The sequence below is a fragment of the Dipodomys ordii genome, unplaced genomic scaffold (genome assembly GCF_000151885.1).
Source record: "Dipodomys ordii isolate 6190 unplaced genomic scaffold, Dord_2.0 Scaffold1, whole genome shotgun sequence".
Classification (NCBI taxonomy): Eukaryota; Metazoa; Chordata; class Mammalia; order Rodentia; family Heteromyidae; genus Dipodomys; species Dipodomys ordii.
The window spans coordinates 49,327,992-49,350,129 of record NW_012267217.1 but is presented as its reverse complement, the minus strand read 5'-3'; the positions used below and the strand labels follow the sequence as shown (position 1 = coordinate 49,350,129).

The following is a 22,138-nucleotide window of genomic DNA, read 5'->3' as shown; positions in this document are numbered from 1 at the left end:
GGCCCTCATCTTAGACTATTGGCAGTCAAGTAGCTGTCTCCAATGCTAACAACAGAGCAATGGAGTTATCAGAATGTGATGTTACAAAAAAAAAAAAGGAAAAAAGAAAGAAATGAAATGAAAGGAAAAAAAGAGAGAAGAAAAGCCAGCAAGTAAAATCTGCTACTTTGGCTTGTAGAACAAAGAATCCAGGGCATACTCTACTGTTATTTTCCTAGGCAAGTTAAATTTGAAAATCATATATATAATATATGTATATATGTATATGCATATATATGTATATAAATATATTGGCTAATGTACATAGTTTTATAGATCTGATCATAAAGTTGTTGGTGAAGCATTTCTTTTGTTCTTTTTTAAAACATATAATACTAGATTCATAAATCTGAACATTGATTATGTATCATGAAATTAGAAACCAGGATATCCAGATTCCTCCAAAGTACCATATTAACAAGTCTCTAGCCACCAAGACACAGAGGACTGTAGAGTCATTCAGAATATTTTGAGTTAAACACAATCAGATCTTGTAGCTTTATTTTGCTACCTTGATGGTGAGCTACATTGGCCCTGTGGATATCGCTGAATTATCTAAGAATACCCCTGAAAGAAATAACCTGAGTTCATTGCCAGTGTCTGAGTGTCTTTTTGTAAAAGAAGGCTGGTAAAACTGATTGTAGAGTGCGTGTGAATGGTAAGGTTAGAAAAGTCAGGGCTAAAGGCAAAAGGTTCCCATTGACAGCAGCCATGTTGCCATGTTTTAAGTTCTAAGGGATCAAATCTATTTCTCTGAGCAACTTGTAGATAACATTGTGTTGTTCATTAATGTTTATTAAAAGCTTTTTAAATGTGGGCTTTTATTATCTTCACCTCCACATTGGACTTGAAGATAAGCCATGCATAGTTGTTCTCCAGCTTGAAAAAGCCACGCTTATACAGAGGTCAAGCTCATGTTGTAAAGTTGTGCAGGAGACACCACAAATTTGATTATATATTTTAAATTAATTTATTCTGGTGACATCAGTTATATATGAATTAAAAAATAGAATTGCCATTTGTGTGTGTATGTGTTCCTGTACCTGTGTATGCATATGATGCTAGGGACTGAATTATACATAGCTAAACAAGGGCTCTGCCACGAGGCTCTATACCCAGACCTAGAGCTGTAATGTTTTTCTTAAAAGGGCACTTCACTAAATCATTTGTTAGTTTGAGGCACCACTCTAGGAGCATATAAACAAAAATGGTCTGCTATTGTAATTTTTTTCACACAGCACACATGGACAAATATTGATATATATGTATTTATACTATATATTTACATATAGTCTATATAGTCTAATGAGATAGATAAATAGGTAGGTAGATAGATAGATGGATAGATAGATACATATATACATACATGCATACATACATCTATAAAACATTAGAATACCTACTTCCATGTATATGGAAATTCTTAGAAATTTTATCATGATACAAAATGGTTATTACTTAAGATTTGACCAGTTTAAGAAGCATCTAATACTGTCTTCCTCCTGCAGTACATGAAGATGATGGGCGTGAACTCCTGTAGCCATTTCTTTGCCTGGCTTATAGAGAGTGTTGGATTTTTACTGGTTACCATCGCAATCCTCATTGTCATACTCAAGTTTGGCAATATTCTTCCTAAGACAAATGGGTTCATTTTGTTCCTGTATTTTTCGGACTATAGCTTTTCTGTCATTGCCATGAGTTACCTTATCAGTGTCTTCTTCAACAACACGAACATTGCCGCTCTGATTGGAAGCCTCATCTACGTCATTGCCTTCTTTCCATTTATTGTTATGGTTACAATTGAGGATGAATTAAGTTATGTGATAAAGGTGTTCATGGTAAGTCCTCTGTGGGGATGGCCAATGGGTAATGAATAGACTCCCCCCCTCCACTTTTTGTTCTAAGAATTTCAAACTGAAAGTTCACTTGTAAAAGCTTGGTGGTAGCAAAATAAGCCATAACAAGTGAGGACATTAACCATTTTTTGAAGAAGGAGCAGTTAAAATAAAGCATACAATGTTTTAGAGAACATTGCAAATTCTAAATTTTTTTCTGGCCCAATTACTATGAAATCCTAGAATTTCAGGCATGAGAACTATTCTAATATATGAATGATGCTCATAGCATTTATGAAATAAAATAATTTATAGGAGTAATGTTAACAGCATGTATGCTGTTGATATATACATGTGTGACTTTGAGTTCTTTTTTACCTTTTCATTCACAAGCATTAAATTAAGGATTATCACCTCTAAAATTTAAGGAACAGAAGCAAACATCATTATAAGAGCAAACATTGCTCTTTATGGATAAAAGTTGTGATAAATAACTTTTATCCAGCACTGACTACTTAGAGTTAAACAAAAACTAAGTTTGGAATTTGTGGCAACTATCAATTTCCAATCCATTGATATTTTAGTATATTTTCATTCATAAAATTTCTTATTAACCAAAATAAGTTTATAAAGGGAAATCATCTTCTACCCTTAATGTTTTCATTTACATTTAGGCTTCATACTGTTATTTTGTAATTTACTATGTTATAGATTGCTGAACAACATCCAGTGAGTTTATTTTTTTTTAATTTATTTATTTATTTTTTATTTGTGAACATACTGTACAGAGGGGTTACAATTACATGGGCAGGATAATGCGTACATTTATTACCAAGCATTGCAGCCTCCTCCTTTGGTTTACCCTTCACATCCCTTCCCAGCCTCCCCCCTCCCCCCCAATCCCAACCCTTCTCCTCCCCCCCTCCCCCCCCCCTGACTGACCTTGTAAAGCTCGTTTTGGACATGACAACTTATACTTCTCGTGTTGCATCAGGTCCACCTGTATCCTTAAACAACTGTTTTTTCCCCCTCTCCTCCACAAGTTATACTGACATCAAATATAGTGAAAGCAGGGGTTATACTGTGGGGGAGGGACATACAAAGCAACAAAGAGATAGTCTTATAAATGCGTTAGAAACACATGCATGAAAGAAAAAACATTAAAATACATGTCTAAGGGTTCATTTTCCTGACATCACATTATCTGACCTTTTCCGCTTGACTCATACATATACTAGATATTGCAAATAAGGGAAACCATGGGACCTATGTTTCTTTGGGCCTCAACCAGTGAGTTTAAATAGATGTTATAGGCCACTTCTCTTTTTTGGGTGGTACTGGAGTTTGAACTTAGGACCTAGTGCTCTCTAGGCAAGCACTTTACCACTGAGCCATGCCTCTAGCCCAGTATGTTTTGGATTTTTCACAAATATTTTCCAGGTCCTAATTTTCTAGCTGTATCTTTTGGTATCCCATTTCCTTTTATTCTTTTTTTTTTTTTACTGTGTTGTATTTTTTTTTTCTCTGAATTGTGTCATGCTTGGAAAGGGAGCTCAGTTGTTTTTTGTTTTTTTTTTAATACACTTAGAAAGTGAGCCTCAATTTAATCTATATGTCCAGAATTGAAAGTATTTTAAGATCACTCTGGGTGTAAGGTGTGAAATCTGATAGAAGTATCACTGCTGTTCATTTTTTTCTCCCCAGAGCCTGCTGTCCCCAACAGCGTTCAGCTACGCAAGCCAATACATTGCACGATATGAAGAACAAGGCGTTGGTAGGCTCACTTTCTTTAAAACTCAGTTTTATCATTTATAAATGTGTCAGGGAAAAATAACTATCTGTGTCTAATCTTTAGGTCTTCAGTGGGAAAACATGTATAGCTCCCCGGTCCGGGGTGATACCACCTCATTTGGTTGGCTGTGCTGTTTCATCCTAGCTGATTCTTTCATTTATTTCCTTATTGCTTGGTATGTCAGGAATGTTTTCCCAGGTATGAACATGTTTTCTACAGGTAGATATTATTTTTGTTTTATGGTTGTCATCTCTGTTAACCAAACTGGTTTTAATATCAGAACATATATGTTCTAATAATTGATAGACCATCTATACTCTCAAAAAAAAGAGAAATACTAAAATCCTAAAATGAATCAAAAATTTCAGATGAATAAATTGTCACTTTTTTTCTCTGATAATCCTTTAAAAGATGGAGTAAATTAAGAAGCCTTGAATAGTGTCAGGTCAATCCATCTTTTCAACTAGGGAGTAGATGTTATAAAGCAAAACTCAAGTCTCCCAATTCTCAGGAGAATGATTTCCATAACCATATGTAGTATCCTATTGTTTAGTTTCTAGTGCTTCAAATGAAAAGTCAATCATCATCATTCTTAATCGGCCTTACTACAGGGACGTATGGTATGGCAGCTCCATGGTATTTTCCAGTCCTTCCTTCCTATTGGAAAGAGCGGTTTGGGTGCGCAGAGGTGAAGCATGAGAAAAGCAATGGCCTCATGTTTACTAACATCATGATGCAGAACACCAACCCATCTTCCAGTAAGACAAGTAGGTCCACCACATGCATTACTGTAAGAGAAATGGTGTAAAACTGGGTGACTAGTAGTTTTAATTATGCTTTTCTTTTTTAATTATGCTTTTCTAAATGGCAAAATTATCATCCTCTTAGTCACGGGTGAGTATGTCTACACATATGTGTTTAGGTTCTTATGGGTATTGAATTGTGGCTCTTTTTTTCTGGGCTCATTAGCTCAGTGGGTTAGCATATGGTGTTAATTAGGCCAAGATCATAGATCCTTTTGTGGTCCAGTTAGCCTCACACAGAGAAAAATTTTGCTCCTTGGCCACAGTCTGCACCCCTAATTCCAAACATCTGCCACCAGTCATAAGAGGTATCCGAATAACAGGTATGGGTAATTTAGCATAACCTACTACCAATGCTACGGAAATCATTCAAAGCTCATGAGCTTTGTCATCTTTATCAAGTGAGCAGTGTCATCTTTATCAAGTAAGTATGGCCCATGGCCCGTATAAGTGGTCCCTTTGTGATGCCAAAAAGAAGTGTAGATAGTGATTAATGAATTTGCTTCTATAAACCACAGATCTAAGCTACTAGCCCTGCCACTATAAAATCCATAATCTAGGGCTGGGAAGGTGGCTCCAGAGTGCTTGCTTTGCATGCATGAGGCCCTGGGTTTGATTCCTCAGCACCATATAAGCAAAAAAAGCTGGAAGTGGTGTTATGGCTCAAGCTGAAGAGCTCAGGGACAGTGCCCAGGCACAGAGCTCAGGCCCCACAACTGGCAAAACATCATCATCATCAACAACAACAACAAAAATCCATAATCTAGTAAAATCCTGCCCAATCAGAGGACAAAGCCTTTTAGGTTTATCTTTTGAATAGTTAAGATCTTTCACATAAAAAACAAACAAACAAACTTCTGCCCAGCACCTGTGGTTCATGTCTGTAATTCTAGCTACTCAGAAGGTAGAGATCTGAGAATCGAGGTTCAAAGCCAGCCCAGGCAGGAACATCCGTAAGACTCTTATCTCCAGTTAACTACCAGAAAACTGGAAATGGCACTGTGTCTCAAGAGCTGAAGAGCTGAGGGACAGTGCCCAGGCCCAGAGTTCAAGCACCATGACCAACAAAAACAAAACAAAACAAAACAAAAAAACAAAAACTTCTAATTCTGACATTATATTCTGGAGCTTCTTTCTCTAACAGAGAGGACTGGTGAAGAATGTGGTTTTACACATTCATTCATTCTGTAACTATGAAGAAAGAGGTAAAACACCATAACCATTGTATCTGGATTTAAAAAAACCTATTTAAAAGGTTGTATGTCTATAGCCTTCAATTTTGAATTAGACTCTAATTCTTGCTACATTCCCTTACTGTGAGCTTGACATTTTTCCTTTGATTATTCTCCAGGTCCTGAATCTGTGTTTCCCTCCAACATTGAACCTGAACCTAAGGATCTTCCAATTGGAGTTGCCCTGCATGGGGTCACAAAGGTCTATGGCTCAAAAGTTGCTGTGGATAATCTCAATCTGAACTTTTATGAAGGGCATATTACCTCACTGCTGGGACCCAATGGAGCTGGGAAAACTACTACCATGTAATGTTTCTTTTCAATGCTTCATATCCAGAAGTGTATTTTTAATATAGTTCTTTTATTATTTACTTATTTATTTATTGCCAGTCCTGGGGCTTGTACTCAGGACCTGAACACTGTCCCTGAGGTTCTTTTGCTTAAGGCTAGCACTCTACCACTTGAGCCACATCACCACTTCCAGCTTTTTCTGTGTATGTGGTATTGAGGAATAGAACCCAGGGCTTCATGCATGCTAGGCAAGCACTCTACCACGAAGCCACATTCCCAGCCCAATACAGTTCATTTTATAAACTAACTTTTCATACAAAAGGATTGTACTCGTTACATGATGTCAGCTAGTTCAATTTTTATACTAAACAAGGGATTCTAAGGTACCAAACTATGAACCCCCCCCCACCCCACCAAACAGCAACAACAACAACAGCAACAACAACAATAACAAAACAGATCAGGTCTACCAGGAGGAAGATATACTTAGTCCATCTAGCGTTGGCCTACCCAAGACATCTTAAACATATTCATTCAGAGCCAATAAATAAACATGAGGAATTTCCCAGTGAAAATAAATGCTTTCTGAGGCATATCCTAGAAAGCATGAAGTTCTGCAACACTGAGTCCACATTTTTAGGCAGTGACTACTGGTTGAGGCTCATTAGTGGCTGTTCTCTTAATGAGAACATCTGCTTTCTGGTACATCCCTGGTGTCCAGCAACCCCTACTGCGGCAGCCATCACTCTGTCTCATTTATTTTACATACATACCCAGGCCCATGTATAACTTTGAGTTTGCACACCCTGGCGGGTATGAATGCACACAACCTTGCCTGCTTACTATGGGAAACACTTGCTTTGACTCAGAAGGAAATGAAAAGATTCACCAACTATCACGTAAGGATCAAAAGGGCCAAGAGCAGGACAGAGGCTCCCTCCATTTATGTCACGCTTTCCTGTGTCAGAATGGAGAAAATATTCCAATGCTGTTAAAGCAACATGGTTCTTTTTGCAACTTTTTTATGTGATTTTCCTCCAATGGTCCTCATTTGCTTAGTTGCTGAGTCAGTGCTAAGCTGCGGTCTGCACTGTAGCCTTTAAGAGTCACTGGCTACACATCCAATTTTGAATCATTGTGAGCAAGAGCTGTGACTGCCAAAACACTGAAATGAATACTTTTTGTAAATAAAAAAGGACAAAGAAGGTTATGATAAAAGTGCCCATCCAGACTCTCCCATACCCACAACCTGTGTAATGCCAGAGTTGCCTTTCTAGTGAGACTACACTGCTTCAAAACCAAGGTTCCTAAAAGGAACTAAGAGATATGGGAAGAAAAGGAACAGAGAAGACTTTTAAAGAGGCTATCATTTTAGCTAAGACAGACCTATTTTATTCTTTTGGCTGTAAACATTTGAAGATAAAGAATAGAATATGTTATTTGTATGTCAAAGCATTTTATGACAAAATTGTATATGATACTGTTTCCTATTTGGTCTCCAGGGATTCATTGCCAGGCACAGGTAAGGTACTGAGAAAGTAATGAGAAAATAAGTCCTTTCCCTACAACTCCTGGTGCTTGTATTATAATGGAGGGAGTAGACGAGTTTTGAGTAATCACCCTGTTTTCCAGATGTTGGAAAGAGGATAGGGAATTATCTGGGTAGAAATACTCTAGTCAAATGTAGACAATAGGATAGGGGTGTATATAGGAAGATGAGTTAGGTGCTTACATCCCTGGACTAATAGGGATGCTGGCTGGCCCCCATGGTAGAAGCTGTAAAAAAAAACCCAGAAATACATGTATGTAAATTGACCAAGAGAGGAAGAAAGCACAAATATGACCTTGGGGTGCTCAGCTTATGCAACTTATTTATGAATCTATCACAGAAAGAAAGGTAAAAATCAACCTAGGTGGGGGCTTGCAAGCAAGCATCATCTTGGGTAAGAGGCCCTATTAAGGTATATTACAGAAAAGTGACACTCTCTGTTGGATGGATAGAATAAGCCTTGGAATAAGGGATAAGGTCTAGGCTAGAAATATAAATTTGAGACTTGTTAGTTTGTACTCTAGAATGTCAAGGAAGTTCATGAATTATTTCAGGAGAGAGTATAGTTACAATGAAAAAGCATAACTGGAGGGAGTTTTGGGTATTTGTTTTTTGTTTTACATTTTTTGTCAGTATTAATTAATTTTACAAGGGGATTACATTTTGACACATCCATATCTGCAAACAGTGTACCTTGATGGGATTCACCCTCTATCATTCACCCTTCTCTTCCCTTCTTCCTTCCCAAACCAATCACAAGCTTCATTGTTCTATTTGCATGTGAAGTATTTTTTTACTGTAATCATACTCTTTTTTGTATGTTTTTATTGTAAAAATGCTGTACAGCAGGATTACAGTTACATGAGCAAGGTAATGAGTACATTTCCTATCCAGCATTGCTGCCTCCTCCTTTGTTTTCCCCTACCATCCCTTCCCTCCCACCTCCAAAACTACCCCCCACCTCCCACTGAAGTTGTAAAGTTCGTTTTCAGTGTAGTGTTTTGTACATCTCATTGTTACAATGGGTCAACCTGTATTCTTATTTAAGTATTTTGTTTTTTCCCTTCTCTCCCTGAATTAGAGAAGTGTCTGTACAAGATGCAGGGCACCAACATCAAATACTGTGAAAACAGGGGATCTACTGTGGGGGAAGGAATATACAAAGAAACAAAGAAAATCACATGCTACGTTATAAATATGTTAGAAACAATAGCAAGAAAGTTCACCCTTCTCTCTCCCAACTAGTACACCCTTTCCAGACAGGCACTATGATTATATATCACCACCAAATTCACCATCATTCATGTTTATATAACACTTTAAATTATTAAAAGCTTAAACATTATTTTATTGTTTTACTCTCATTTAATCTCCTTTTATTTCATGCCTTGACCTTGATGGAAGAGATATACTAGAACTTTTTTTTTTTTTGGTTAACACGTGAGATTGTAAATCTTAATATATCACGTAAATGCTTGGCCTCATTCTAACTTGATATTTCTTCATTCCCAGATCCATGCTGACTGGGCTGTTTGGTACCTCAGCAGGTACCATTTTTGTGTATGGAAAAGACACCAAGACAGACCTGAACACTGTTCGGAAGAACATGGGTGTCTGCATGCAGCATGATGTGTTGTTCAGTTACCTCACTACGAAGGAGCACCTTCTCTTATACGGCTCCATAAAAGTTCCTCAGTGGACCAAAAAGCAGCTCCATGAAGAAGTGAAGAGGTGAGTCATGCCAGGAATCAGGATGTGGGTTGGGATCCTTTCTCAAAGACCCTAGTCAAACTCTGGCAATGATACCAATAGGAAATGTTTTTGCATACCCTAACTGTTTGTTAATTTTCCTACTTCTCTGATAGTCTGTACATGTTAATCCATTATTCTCACTGGTTAATTTTCTTGAAATTCTTTATTTCTCTTTCTCAGGGTGGCTAAATCCTGTTTTCCCTATCTCTAGGCTACTACCCTAGTCTATGCCTACTAACTGAATGCCTGGCTCCTATACTCTTTCTTACAATCTATTCCTTAAAGAGAAGCTAGATAGATCTTTTTCTATTGCAAATCAGACCATTTCGAGATACTCACGTTGCTTCCTGCCACACTCAGTATAAACACTGAGTTGCTCTATCAAGGCTGACAAGACCCAACAAGACCCTAATGACCTATCCTGGATCTCAGTTTTGTTTCATTCCGTGTTCTTCTATTCACTATGCTCTACACACATGGACCTAGTTGTGCACTTGACTACATAAGAGCTTCTCCAGCCTCAAGTCTTTTGACATCCTCTTGGTCAAATGACCACTTTCCTGACCTCTGCTCAAATCTTACTTGAATATCAAATATAGAAAAGATATTGATACTCTTTAGCTCAGATACCCAGTTTTGCTTATTTATTTTTGTTTTTTATCACCATCTCACATATTAAAAACTTGCTTGAGACTATGTTTATCTCCTGGATATCCTTCACATCCCTCCCCGCACATTATATTAGTATAATGTCCTTATGGTGGAAATTTTTATTGTTCACTACTTTTCTCCCTACATAAGATATGATACAAAACAAAATAGTCATATACTCTAAAACCTTTCCTAGGTTTGTTTCTTCTTAGTATTAAATCAATTAAATCAAGGATAAAAATAAACTTTTGAATTTTCAGTATTGCATTGCATCTTATAGAACACATAATAATGATAATCACTTAGTGTATTTATTGTGTTCTCCCAGAACTCAAATGGTCTGTTAAATTAACCACCAAAAATTATTTTTGAAGGACTTTGAAAGATACTGGGCTCTATAGCCATCGTCATAAGAGAGTTGGAACACTGTCAGGAGGGATGAAGAGGAAGTTATCGATATCCATAGCACTCATTGGTGGATCAAGGGTGGTCATTTTGGATGAACCATCCACTGGAGTTGACCCATGCTCTCGTCGAAGTATATGGGATGTCATATCCAAGAACAAAGCTGGTATGAGTACTTTGTCATAACTTTTTTCACTTAACAATCAGAATTCTGCCATCTGATATACACAAAAGCAAGCTGAAGGCTTGATGCTGGTAGCTCACATCTATAATCCTAGCTACTCAGGAGGCTGAGATCTGAGGATTGCAGTTCCAAGCCAGCCCAGGCAGGAAAGTCTATAAGACTCTTCAGTTAACCAGCAAAATGTCAGAAGTAGAAAGTAGGATGGCTCAGGTAGTAGAGCATCAGCCTTGAGCACAAAAGCCAAGTGAAAGCTTAAGACCATGAGTTCATGCAGAGCCAACAGAAGTTCCAACATCTGCCGAGAGAAGCTGAGAATCTAATTAGAGATACCAAACATACACAAATGAAAATAAACTGAAAACAGACTAAATAAGTGCTAACAGGATGTGAAGCAAAGGAGTAATCAGAGTGGAGTGGATTAATCAGAGAGGAAATTCAAAGAGCCGTTAAAATTATTGCTTTTTCATAGCAAAGGAAATAAAAGAGAGAGAGAGAGAGAGAGAGAGAGAGAGAGAGAGAGAGAGAGAGAGAACTGAAGGTAAAATTGAAGCCACAGGAGTAAAACTTTGACAGATTGGAAACAGCTGCCAAGGCACACAGAACACATGATGGACGTTTCGCTATACAGGATACTAAATGATTATTTGCTGCCAACTTGTATGAAAAATAGTCCCCAATATTGAAGAAAACCCTTTTGAAATTCCCTTTGATCATTTTGGAGGTTTTTCTTCTGGCCTGTTTGGATTTTGTTTTTCCAGTTAGCTCATAAAACGTGACTCTTGTCTTCGTAAGTCACAGGATTTACTCTTGCTAACTCTGTGTATCATGGGAGCTGTGTCTTCATTTTTCACTCTCGCTTGTTCTCTACTGTGTCTTCAAGCCAGAACAATCATTCTGTCGACACACCACTTGGATGAGGCTGAAGTGCTAAGCGATCGCATTGCCTTCTTGGAACAGGGCGGACTGCGGTGCTGCGGGTCACCATTCTACCTCAAGGAGGCATTTGGGGATGGGTACCACCTGACACTCACCAAGAAGAAGGTGCGTAGAAGAGAAAATACTCCTCTTGATGCAGTCACAAGTTATCAATTCTTCTAATGGGGACAGACTTTGCAACTTTATTGCCAACAATTGCTAGTGTTGTTGCACTATTTTTAACTAATTTTTTAAAATTATCTTAAAAATAAGGCTTTTATTTTTATTTATTTTTTTATACTTTTGGCATGATACTCTCTAGGGGCAAAGGCCCTTCAGAAAGGCATGGGCCTGAACCTAGAGCCCTCTAGCAACAGAAAGATAATTGTTGCTGAAGTAGAATAAGAAAGAGAGAGGAGGGTGGGCAACAAAGTTAGAGAAGGGTCAGTGAGGTAAGAGAATGAGGCTAGTAGCATAATAACTTGTGAACAACCTCAGGGCCCCCAAAGACCACAAAGAGAGGCCAGCAAGAGTGATGTGTGATTTGACTTAGGTCTAGAACTCATCACCCCCTCCCTCCCCTCCATTAGTACCCTTGGCAGTACCACGTGTGAAGGAGAGTAATTAACTTCCATTTTTTCCATAGAGCCCAAATTTAGATGCAAACAGAGTCTGTGACACAATGGCTGTGACAACGATGATCCGTTCACACCTCCCTGATGCCTACCTCAAGGAAGATATTGGGGGAGAGCTTGTATATGTGCTTCCTCCATTTAGTACCAAAGTCTCAGGAGCCTACCTGTCTCTCTTAAGAGCCCTGGACCAGGGCATGGGTGACCTCAACATTGGCTGCTATGGCATTTCAGACACCACTGTTGAAGAGGTACATCTCAACCTGAAAACCTGCTTCCCTCCCTAATTCCCTTTCTTCCTTCCTAACCTCTTTCCTTTTACTCTTTCTTTCTTTTCTTTTCTTTCTTTCTTTTTTTCTTTCTATCCTTTTTCTTGCTTGCTTGCTTGATTTCTCTCCTTTCTCCTCCTCCTCCTCCTCCTCCTCCTCCTCCTCCTCCTCCTTTCTTTTTTCTGTAGGATCAGTGATCAGATGGCAGGGCCTTGTGCATGCTAGGGAAGCTCTGGACCTCATTTCCAGTCACATTTTCTTAACTTCCTAGAGTGGTTATAACTTGCATAAATATGTGAACTTAAAAAATAGTCTAAAACAAATACTTAAAAAAATCAGAAAAACTTAAATTCATTTATGTACTGTTCTCTAGAAGACTGACTCCTGAGACTAAATTGTTTCTTCAGTGTTATTTTTTCTATTTAAAAGATGAGAACATACAGCTTTTACACAGTTTCTCTGTCTCTTTGTTTTGTTGCTGTTCTTGTTTAGGAGCCTGGACTCGGGGTCGTGCTCTTTCTCAGCTCACAGCTGATGCTCCACTACTGGAGCCAGTCTTTCAGTTCACACTCTCCTTCTGTTTAACTGGAGATAAGAGTCTTGTGCATTTTTTTCTTGTGCATTTCAGACTGACTCTGAATTCTGATTCTCAGCTCTCAGCCTCTTGAGTAACTAGGATTATAGGTGTGAGCCATTGGCACCTGGTGACCTAGTCTATTAGAGTCAGATGAGAAATGTTTGTCTCAATAAATGTGATAAAAATTCAAAACCAAAATTAAGCTCAGAAATTGGACCTGGATATTATTTTATGTTAATGAAGTGGTATGCCTTCTTTTCCTTAGGTATTTCTGAACTTGACTAAGGAGTCACAGACAAGCAGGAACATGAGTCTGGAACACTTGACACAGAGGAAAATTGGGAATGCCACTCTCAATGGCACCTCAACTCCGGACGATCTGTCTGTGACCAGCAGCAACTTCACAGACAGAGATGGTAAAACTCTAACGCAGATACTTTACCGAATTGTCATAAATGACACGAATGGAAATGTCAAAGGATAGATTTAAATTTTTAAATTGTCTCATGTTCTTTTCCCATGTGGTGCTAGGGATTGGATCCAGGGCCTTGTACCTCCTTAGCAAGAGCTCTACCACTGAGCTATATCCCTCCTTAGCCCCAGATTTAAACTTTTTTTTAATTCAACTTTAAACTTTAAAAAATCCTGAAGAAATAAAATGGGTTTCTTTTTCAACATATAAAATATTCATGAAAACAAATCAAATTTTTAGTTTGAACAGTTTAGTGAAGAAAGTGAAGGAAGGTCACTGATGGATAATGATAAGCATTCTGTCTACTCACCAGAAGTGATTTCGAGAGGCTACTTACTATCATTTCAGCTTTGTGCTTCTCGTAATTGGTACTATCCCAGGCATGGGAAAGGTTGTTGTAAAAAGTAGTTCTCTCCTGTTACTGGTCAGGCACAAAGAAGACAATAGTCATCAACCCTTTCAGAAAGTAAAAGACTCACCCTGTACAAAGCACACCTTGAAAGACACATCTATTTCCCCTTCCTACCACACTCTGAGTAACAGAGAGGCTGAGAAAATACCTTGTGGGGGAAGGTCTTTGAATTGATTAAGTTAGGCTTGATATTTAGGAACCTGTAATAACAGGTTTTCTCCTCAGTTCTTCACCCAGGATATGTTTGCAAAACTGTGTCATGACAGGACTTTGAAGGACTAAGCTCCTTTTAAAGTAGCTTTGATTGTAGCTTAGTGTCCTGACAGTTAATTCATACCTCTGGAAACGCTATTTACTCAAAGAAGCCTGGAGTATAATGATATATAAATTATGGAGTAGGCATTTCAACAGTTTGCGTAAATTGGGGAAAATCTCAAGGAAGAGAACTTTTAATTAAACATTTGCCTGTCTCTAAACTTCAGAAAAGATCATCTCTGACGTTTGCATCATTCTGGAATTTGGGGCTCATTTGTCCTCTGCTGCATTCCTCATTTATCATCTTTTGTGGAATGTAATTGTAGAGTCCACGGAATTAAAGACTTTGATTAGAAAGTGGTCATCTGCTACAGGAAGTTAATGCTGTGTATTTTCATAATTTGAAAGTCTTCAGTCAAAACGTTCCCCTCATTGACATTATCTTTGAGAAAGCACATTTACTCCATTTGCTACACCTGTAAGTCATCCACATGTAATTTCTTGAGAAAAAGAAAAGCATGCTAATTAACTCAAAATATTCAGCTCCTTGTACAATTCCCTTTTGCAGAGATATGAGTTTGCATTTCAACTTGTTCACTCTGTTTAATTGGAATTCATTTTAAATTAAGCAGCTTTGTATTTTTTTCTCTTATCAGCTAAATGAAGATCATGATTTTTATGCTGCAGAATTTGTGATGGAAAATTTAAAATATACACAGTTGAGGAAAACTGTCATCTTATCACGTGTGAAGGCATACTTGGTGTCAGGTCTTTGGAAAGAATGCTAAATTTGTAGCTTTTGTGAAATAGAGAATTGCAGGAATTATTAGAGCCGTAGAGAGGGAGCCAAGTTTCTAGCCTCCAAAGCTGCTCTCTCAAGGCCACGAGATTTTCTTAGCACCCGAAGAGCATTTCCAAAGAATAAGGGAAGGGCAGATCATTTTTTCCAATGAATTCTTTTTGGGATTCTAATGGTCAAATGTAGTTCTAATCATTCCAAGTTTCCAATGAGAAAATAATGAATAAGTGGTTGTCTAGAAGTATACCTTGGAGGAGAGAATTCCCTTTCCCCACTTTACAGTGAAATCATTAGATTTCATGTTAGACATAGAAACAATTAGACTTAACAACTGCTAAGTCACTTACAATAGGAATGAGTTCCTGGACTGATTCTATCTTAGAGTCTATCTAAATTCAGTGTCATGAAAGGAACTATTTAATCAGTATTCATTATTAGTAATACATGCTGGGTCTTCAGTTAAGACTTTAGGAGTGGGGCTGGGAAGGTGGCTCAGTGGTAGAGCACTTGCCTTGCATGCATGGGGCCTTGGGTTCAATTCCTCAGCACCACATAAGCAAAAAGAAAAAAGCTGGAAGTGGCGCTGTGGCTCAAGTGGTAGAGCACTAGCCTTGAGCTGAAGAGCTGAGGCCCAGAGTTCAAGCCCTACAACCACCCCCCCAAAAAAAAGACTTTAGGAGGGACCCATAGCTCATGCCTTTAATCCTAGCAACTCAGGAGACTGATATCTGAGGACTGTGGTTTGAAGCCATCCCATTCTGTGAGAATTTTATGTCCAATTAATCACAGAAAAGTCTGGAAGGGGTGCTGAGGCTCAAGTGGTAGAGTGCTAGCCTTGAGCAAAAAGGAGCTCAGGGACAGCCCCAGGACTGGAAAATAAAAAAAACTTTAGGATTTGGGGATTCATTTATAAAATTCTAGATGTCTGAATTTCGCATGTAAAAAGACTGTGCATATGCATAATATTTTCTGTCCAGTAAATTATAATTCATAAGGCACTTTGTGTGTGTGTGTGTGTGTGTGTGTGTGTGTGTGTGTGTGCCAGTACTAAGCACATGCTTGAACTCAGGATCTAGGCATTGTCCTTTAGCTTTTCGCTCAAGGGTAGCACCCAACTACTTAGCAACAACTTCCCTTTCAGCTTTTTGGTAGTTGATTAAAGATAAAAACCTCATGGACTTTCCTGTCCAGGCTGGCTTTGAAGTGCAATCTTCAGATCTCAGTCCCCTGAGTAGCTGGATTACAGTAGTAAGATTACAGGTGTGAGCCAGTGGTTCCTGGCTTTTCAAGACACTTTTATATACAGGTCTAGATGAGGTAGTCCTCAACTTGAGACTCATGTCCAGAGCTGACAAATATATTGTTAAACCTCCAGTACCAATATTAAAAATATAACCTTTTTTCACAATGCTATAATATACCATCCACCTATAGTTTCTGAAATTTCTTTAGTACTTGTTTTATCAAAGTTTTCCAGATCATCATATTGCATCTCTCTTGTTTCACTAGACAAAGTCCTGACCAGCAGTGAGAGGCTGGATGGCTTTGGACTGCTGCTGAAGAAGATAATGGCTATTCTCATCAAGAGGTTCCACCACACTCGCAGGAACTGGAAAGGCCTCATTGCTCAGGTGGTCCTCCCCATTGTCTTCGTAACCACTGCCATGGGCCTTGGCACGCTGAGAGATTCGAGCAACAGTTACCCAGAGATCCAGATCTCCCCTTCTCTTTATGGCACCTCAGAACAGACAGCATTTTATGCGTGAGTTGGTCTCCATTAACTAAGAAAGTATTCCTTTCTTTTTTCAGCAATCCTGGGGCTTGAACTCATGCCCTGGGCTCTGTCCCCAAGCCCCACTGTGCTCAAGGCTAGTGTTATACCACTTGAGCCACAGTGCCACTTCTGGCTTTTTCTGTTTATGTGGTACTAAGCAAGCGAACCCAGGGATTCATGCATGCTAGGAAAGCACTCTTCCACTAAGCCACATTCTCACCCCACTAAGAAAGTATTCTTAAAATGCTTCCAGACATGCATTTATACTAGTTTGAGTCCCAAGAAGCACTGATGCACAAAGAACGTTGGTGCCTTAGTACTGATTCAGTGAAAGGAATGGACAATCTGATTTATTGAGATACCAGTTCAGCACCAACAATTAACATTTTAAAATGGTTATTTATTTCAATGAGTAGACTTGAATCAGAAAAGCCAGGTTATGTGAGGCTTCCCAGTCTGTTAATATTCAGCAAATGACATTTTATTGGACTGACAAAGATAGCCGTATTGAATAGATGTTCTGTATAATGTAATGTGACATACATACTAGCTGATGGCTAAATGCATGTGACAAATAGAGACATGTGCATATTTTTCCTAATGATACCTTTTTTGCTCCCAATTGTGCATATTGTTTCTAATGATACCTTTTTTGCTCCCAATTGTGCATATTGTTTCTAATGATACCTTTTTTTGCTCCCAAAGATAGTCTTTCTTAGATTCTTTCATAAAACATTCCCATTGGTTGGGACTGTAGTTCAATTGTAAAACTCTTACTTAGCATGTGCAAGGCTCTGAGTTCAATCACCAAATCTACAAAAAAAATACATCTACCATATGTGTATATACACACACATATATATAAATACATACTCATATAACAGTCCTATAGACCACAAAATTTCATGTCTTCGTGTTATTTGGGAATATACACCTAATGTGCAAGATTAGCAGGACTATGGATTTTATTCAATTTTTTAATATTGCAGGAATTTTGACCCAAGCACAAAACCACTGGTCTCGACACTATGGAACTTCCCTGGGATTGACAATATATGTTTGAACAACAGTGACTCGTAAGTGTTTATTTCTTTTTCTCATTTCCAACATCCTAGTTTATATGGATGTATAAGTGAAGAGATGAGATATGTGTACATTACATTATTTGAATGGAAGAGAGAAGTACCCTGACAAAATAATCTCTGATTAACTCCTTTTAAGTAGTTCCTTTAGTTCATTCTCCAGCTATGTTATATTGTAACCAAAAACATGAGATATTTTGTATTTATAGACATCCTTTAATGATCACAACCTTGTGGATTATTTGTCCCATTTTACAAATGAAGAAACTAAGGCTCACAGAGACTTAAGATTCTCATACAAAGAAATCTAGATAGAAGATGTGTAACTAAACCTTAGATCCAAGTGTTCTAACTCCATTTCATGTTTTTGCACTATACCAAACTTCTTCAAACTTTCCACATAATACATAACATATGTTAACCTGACCTTGGTGTATTATTATGCCAAAGATATCCCTTCCTGTCAGCAGAGAGGATGAAAAGAGCAGAGAATAAATGTAACACAAAGCCCCATCCTGCTACAGTAGACAGTTTACGGAGCTTTACTCTCAACATTATTTGATCAATCAATGCTTTCCCTCAATCTCCCACCACCAAATGTCAGATCACTTGAAAATATACTACAATGTATATTCAAGTTAGGAAAAGTTAAGTGAATTATACCTAGAACTATACCCCTGAACTTAGTACCAAATACTTCTATTATGCACATATGTAAATGTGAGCATATGCACGCCTATGCACATAAATACATGTCTTTCATTTCCAGTATCATTTACATTTGCAGACGGTGCCTACATAAAAATGTCCTGGAAAGATGGAACACTACTGGAGAGCCTATCAATAATTTTGGAGTTTGCTCCTGCTCAGAAAATGTCCAGGTAAAAATAGAATTCAGTTGCAGTGAAGTAGGGAAAAGAAAGGGATAAATATCAAAACCTGAAAGATCTATACAGGTTACTGAAGAGCCAGTATAATTTCAGTTTATGGAAGCTAGTAGCTCAGAGATATGGACCCTGGCAACTCAAAAATATTGACTTTGAACTTCAGGTCAGTTTTTTAAATCCAACTCAGGACAAGTCTCCAAGGGTAGGTAATTCTATGATGGTCTTTGTGGAAACCAACAGAAAATGAATTTTTGGTCTCTGTTCAGTTCTAACTAGAAATCTCTGTTTCACAGAACAAAATGTGACCATAACTGTCATATTGGAAAAAAACAGTGGGACTGCCATGTTAGTGGTCAACTAACTGGGCAGTCATGTCTGGGTCGAGAGTGGAATTCCATAAATTTCTAAGCTGTACCTCCAGGCTGCATGAAAAATAATTTCCCGAAAGAAATGGAAAAAATATCCCACAATCTCTTATTCTCTCTATATTTTATAGATACAGATATTAGCTTTCTAAACTTATCAATTCACCAAACTTTTAGAACAAAAATCACTTGGCAACTTCAGAATTTCTAGTTGGATCACGATGTGAATACCATGTGCACATACATACACACCTTATACCATAAATTTTATAATTATTAGGGTCAAATTACAAAATTTTAAAAATCTGAAGGTCATTGAAGGAAAAGCCATTAATAGTTTATATTGTTGGCTAAGCATCCCATTTAGGAAGTATTTAGCAACATTTCCTTGAAAAGGGATACATGGTTGTACCTTTAACTATCTTATTACAGTGTCATAGAATAATAATAATTTCGGTAAATGCAATCCATTTGGAGGTTTTCAGGCAAGATAGTTAATAGGAGCTAGGATCCAACATGGATGCTTTGGAATTTTTGAATATTTAAAAGTTAGTTTTACTTTTTATTTAGAATTTTTAATCCATCATGTAATTTAACTAACTTCTGAGATTCTTCATATTTTTTCCTTAGTTAATAAAGTCAGCTGAGTTAATATTTAAAATTGAATACTGGAAATTTCCATTAACCAGAAAACAATCTGGTAGATTTTAATTTTTTCCAACTTATTATGTCAATTTATCTCTTTATGTTTAATAATTATGAGTCACTTGCAGAACTGAGGCCATGCACAATAGATATTTATTGTAATTAAAGCAAATTCCTAAACATTTTCAAGAGAAAAACTTACACTGTGTGCACATCAAAAGACCCAAGAAAATCCACAAAGTGAAAGATGATATTCACAAAACATTATCAAGGATTATATATCGAATATATACATATCCTTTTATTCTAGTTTGGATATGTATACAAATATATGTATGCATGCATATCACTCCTGCAAACTAGCAAGAAAAATATAGATGGCGCTGTAGAAAAATAGCGAACTACATGAAGAAAAATTTCACAAATGCTATATCCAAATGGCCAATAATGTATGGAAATGTCATCATCAGAGAACTGAGAAACAAGATCACAATGTAATACCACCCTACACTCACTAAGATAGCTAATATGAAGGAAGAAAGCCCCAAGTGTGGGCATAGATGTGCAGCAGCTCAGATACTCAGATTCTGTGCATAGGAACTTGCTGTGGTACAAACAATTCTTAAAACTGTTTGGCTATATATTGTAGGGCTGAAGATGTGCATATCCCATGGGGCCTGCAAGCCCATTCCTATTACATACCATTTAGAAATGTGAGTAGCTTCACCAAGAGACCCATATTAAAATATCCATAGCAGCCAAGTAAGAATCACTGACGACCCACCAGCAGTAGAATAGGCAAGACAAATGTAGTTTCTTTCCACAATGGAATACAACTAAGTCTATAAAAATCATTTGGAGGCCAAGCACTGGGGGCTCATGCATGTAATCCTAGCTACTCGGGAGACTGAGATCTTAGGATCATAATTCAAACCTGTCCCAGGCAGGAAAGTCTTTGAAGCTCTTATCTCCAATGAACCACCAAAAAGCTGAAGTGGAGCTGTGGCTCAAGTGGTAGAGTACGAGCCTTGAGCAAAAAGTCTCAAGGAGAGCACCCAGGTCCCAAATTCAAGCTTGAGGACCAGCAACAGAAATAAAATCATATGGAGGATTCTTAACAATAATCAGTGACAAAATGTGGACCTATATATAAAATGAATATTTCCCACTTATGTAAAATGTAACAATGGGAAATGAATCTGTCTCTATTCTTTGGGTCCCTATGGTGAGGGATACAAATGCCAGGAGTTAGCATTATTCTGTCTTCTCACCTGGTTGCTGGTACAGAGCATTCTGATTGTCAGAATTCATCAAGCAGTCTTGTTATAATACATGTGCTTCTCATTATAAATAATTTAATTAAAAGGTCCTGTTAAGGGGCTGGGAAGGTGGCTCAGTGGTAGAGCGCTTGCCTTGCATGCCTGAGGCCCTGGGTTCGATTCCTCAGCACCACATAAGCAAAATGAAAAAAAACCGGAAGTGGCGCTGTGGCTCAAGTGGTAGAGCGCTAGCCTTGAGCTGAAGAGCTGAGGGACAGTGCCCAGGCCCAGAGTTCAAGCCCCACAACAGGACCCCCCCCCAAAAAAGGTCCTGTTAAAAAAAGGTCCTGTACTGAGTACAATTAAATAAGAAAGTAGCACCTTTCTTGATGTTCAAGTTGATACAATATATTCTAAGATAAATTCCAGCATTGACTTTTTTGAGCAACCTGTAACTTTATATTCTTGGTACACACATGTGGTACTAGCCCCTGGCTCTTGGACATAGTGTGAAGTGATAAAAGATAAAACCAGAAAATGCTAGACTTTCCCCAAACTAAATAATCATGATAGTGAAGCTGGACAAGCAACGATGAGAAGTTATCATGAAGCATAGAAAGATAGGAATATAAAAATGTATTTTAAAATAAGCTCTAAACAAATGTAAAATGTTCATAGTGGAGGAAAGTAGAATAGAACTACACAGAAACTCTGTACTATCTTTTGGACTTTTCTATAAATCGGAAGTAATTAAAGAGTTTGTATATATACATGTAGTTTGTATACAGACATTTATTTAAAACTAACATGAAAAAATATATGTTAACTAATATAATTAACCCAAATCTTCTAGAGTAAGTAGCTAAAACTGCTATTTCATGAATGTAATTTTTGATTACTGCCATCAATCTCTAGAAAGTTATATGTGATCATGATGTCTTTTCAATTTGAGCAACTTTTTTTTTCCTTTCCCGTGAGTTATTGAAGGGATTGTGAGTCATCTCAATTTTTATTGTTATTCTCCACAAATATTTACAGGACAGCACAGTGAAAGAAACAATGACACATTTGTTGGCATATATTCTTTTTGGCTTTCAGTGAATCCTGAACATCAAGTATATGTTCTACATGAATATTAGGTACTTATTCTAATTTTTTGGCAGTAGGCATGATGGCTACTTATTCAAAGTTCTTCAGATTCTAGATTCTTTAGATTTACACACCAGTATTGGATGTAATAAACAAATCATGACACTTGACAT

At 37.7% G+C, this 22,138-nt stretch overlaps 1 protein-coding gene across 1 annotated transcript in view; it reads left to right on the top strand.

The window, feature by feature from the left end:
* Positions 1 to 22,138, top strand: part of Abca12 (ATP-binding cassette, sub-family A (ABC1), member 12) — a 192,608-nt gene that overhangs the window by 143,841 nt on the left and 26,629 nt on the right. The window contains exons 23-35 of the mRNA XM_013017562.1: positions 1,548 to 1,877; positions 3,579 to 3,648; positions 3,730 to 3,864; positions 4,278 to 4,433; positions 5,821 to 6,007; positions 9,054 to 9,272; positions 10,319 to 10,515; positions 11,414 to 11,574; positions 12,095 to 12,331; positions 13,192 to 13,342; positions 16,374 to 16,626; positions 17,628 to 17,714; positions 18,508 to 18,601. Of these exons, the coding sequence (XP_012873016.1) occupies positions 1,548 to 1,877; positions 3,579 to 3,648; positions 3,730 to 3,864; positions 4,278 to 4,433; positions 5,821 to 6,007; positions 9,054 to 9,272; positions 10,319 to 10,515; positions 11,414 to 11,574; positions 12,095 to 12,331; positions 13,192 to 13,342; positions 16,374 to 16,626; positions 17,628 to 17,714; positions 18,508 to 18,601 (2,277 nt within the window). The remainder of the gene's footprint in view (positions 1 to 1,547; positions 1,878 to 3,578; positions 3,649 to 3,729; positions 3,865 to 4,277; positions 4,434 to 5,820; positions 6,008 to 9,053; positions 9,273 to 10,318; positions 10,516 to 11,413; positions 11,575 to 12,094; positions 12,332 to 13,191; positions 13,343 to 16,373; positions 16,627 to 17,627; positions 17,715 to 18,507; positions 18,602 to 22,138) is intronic.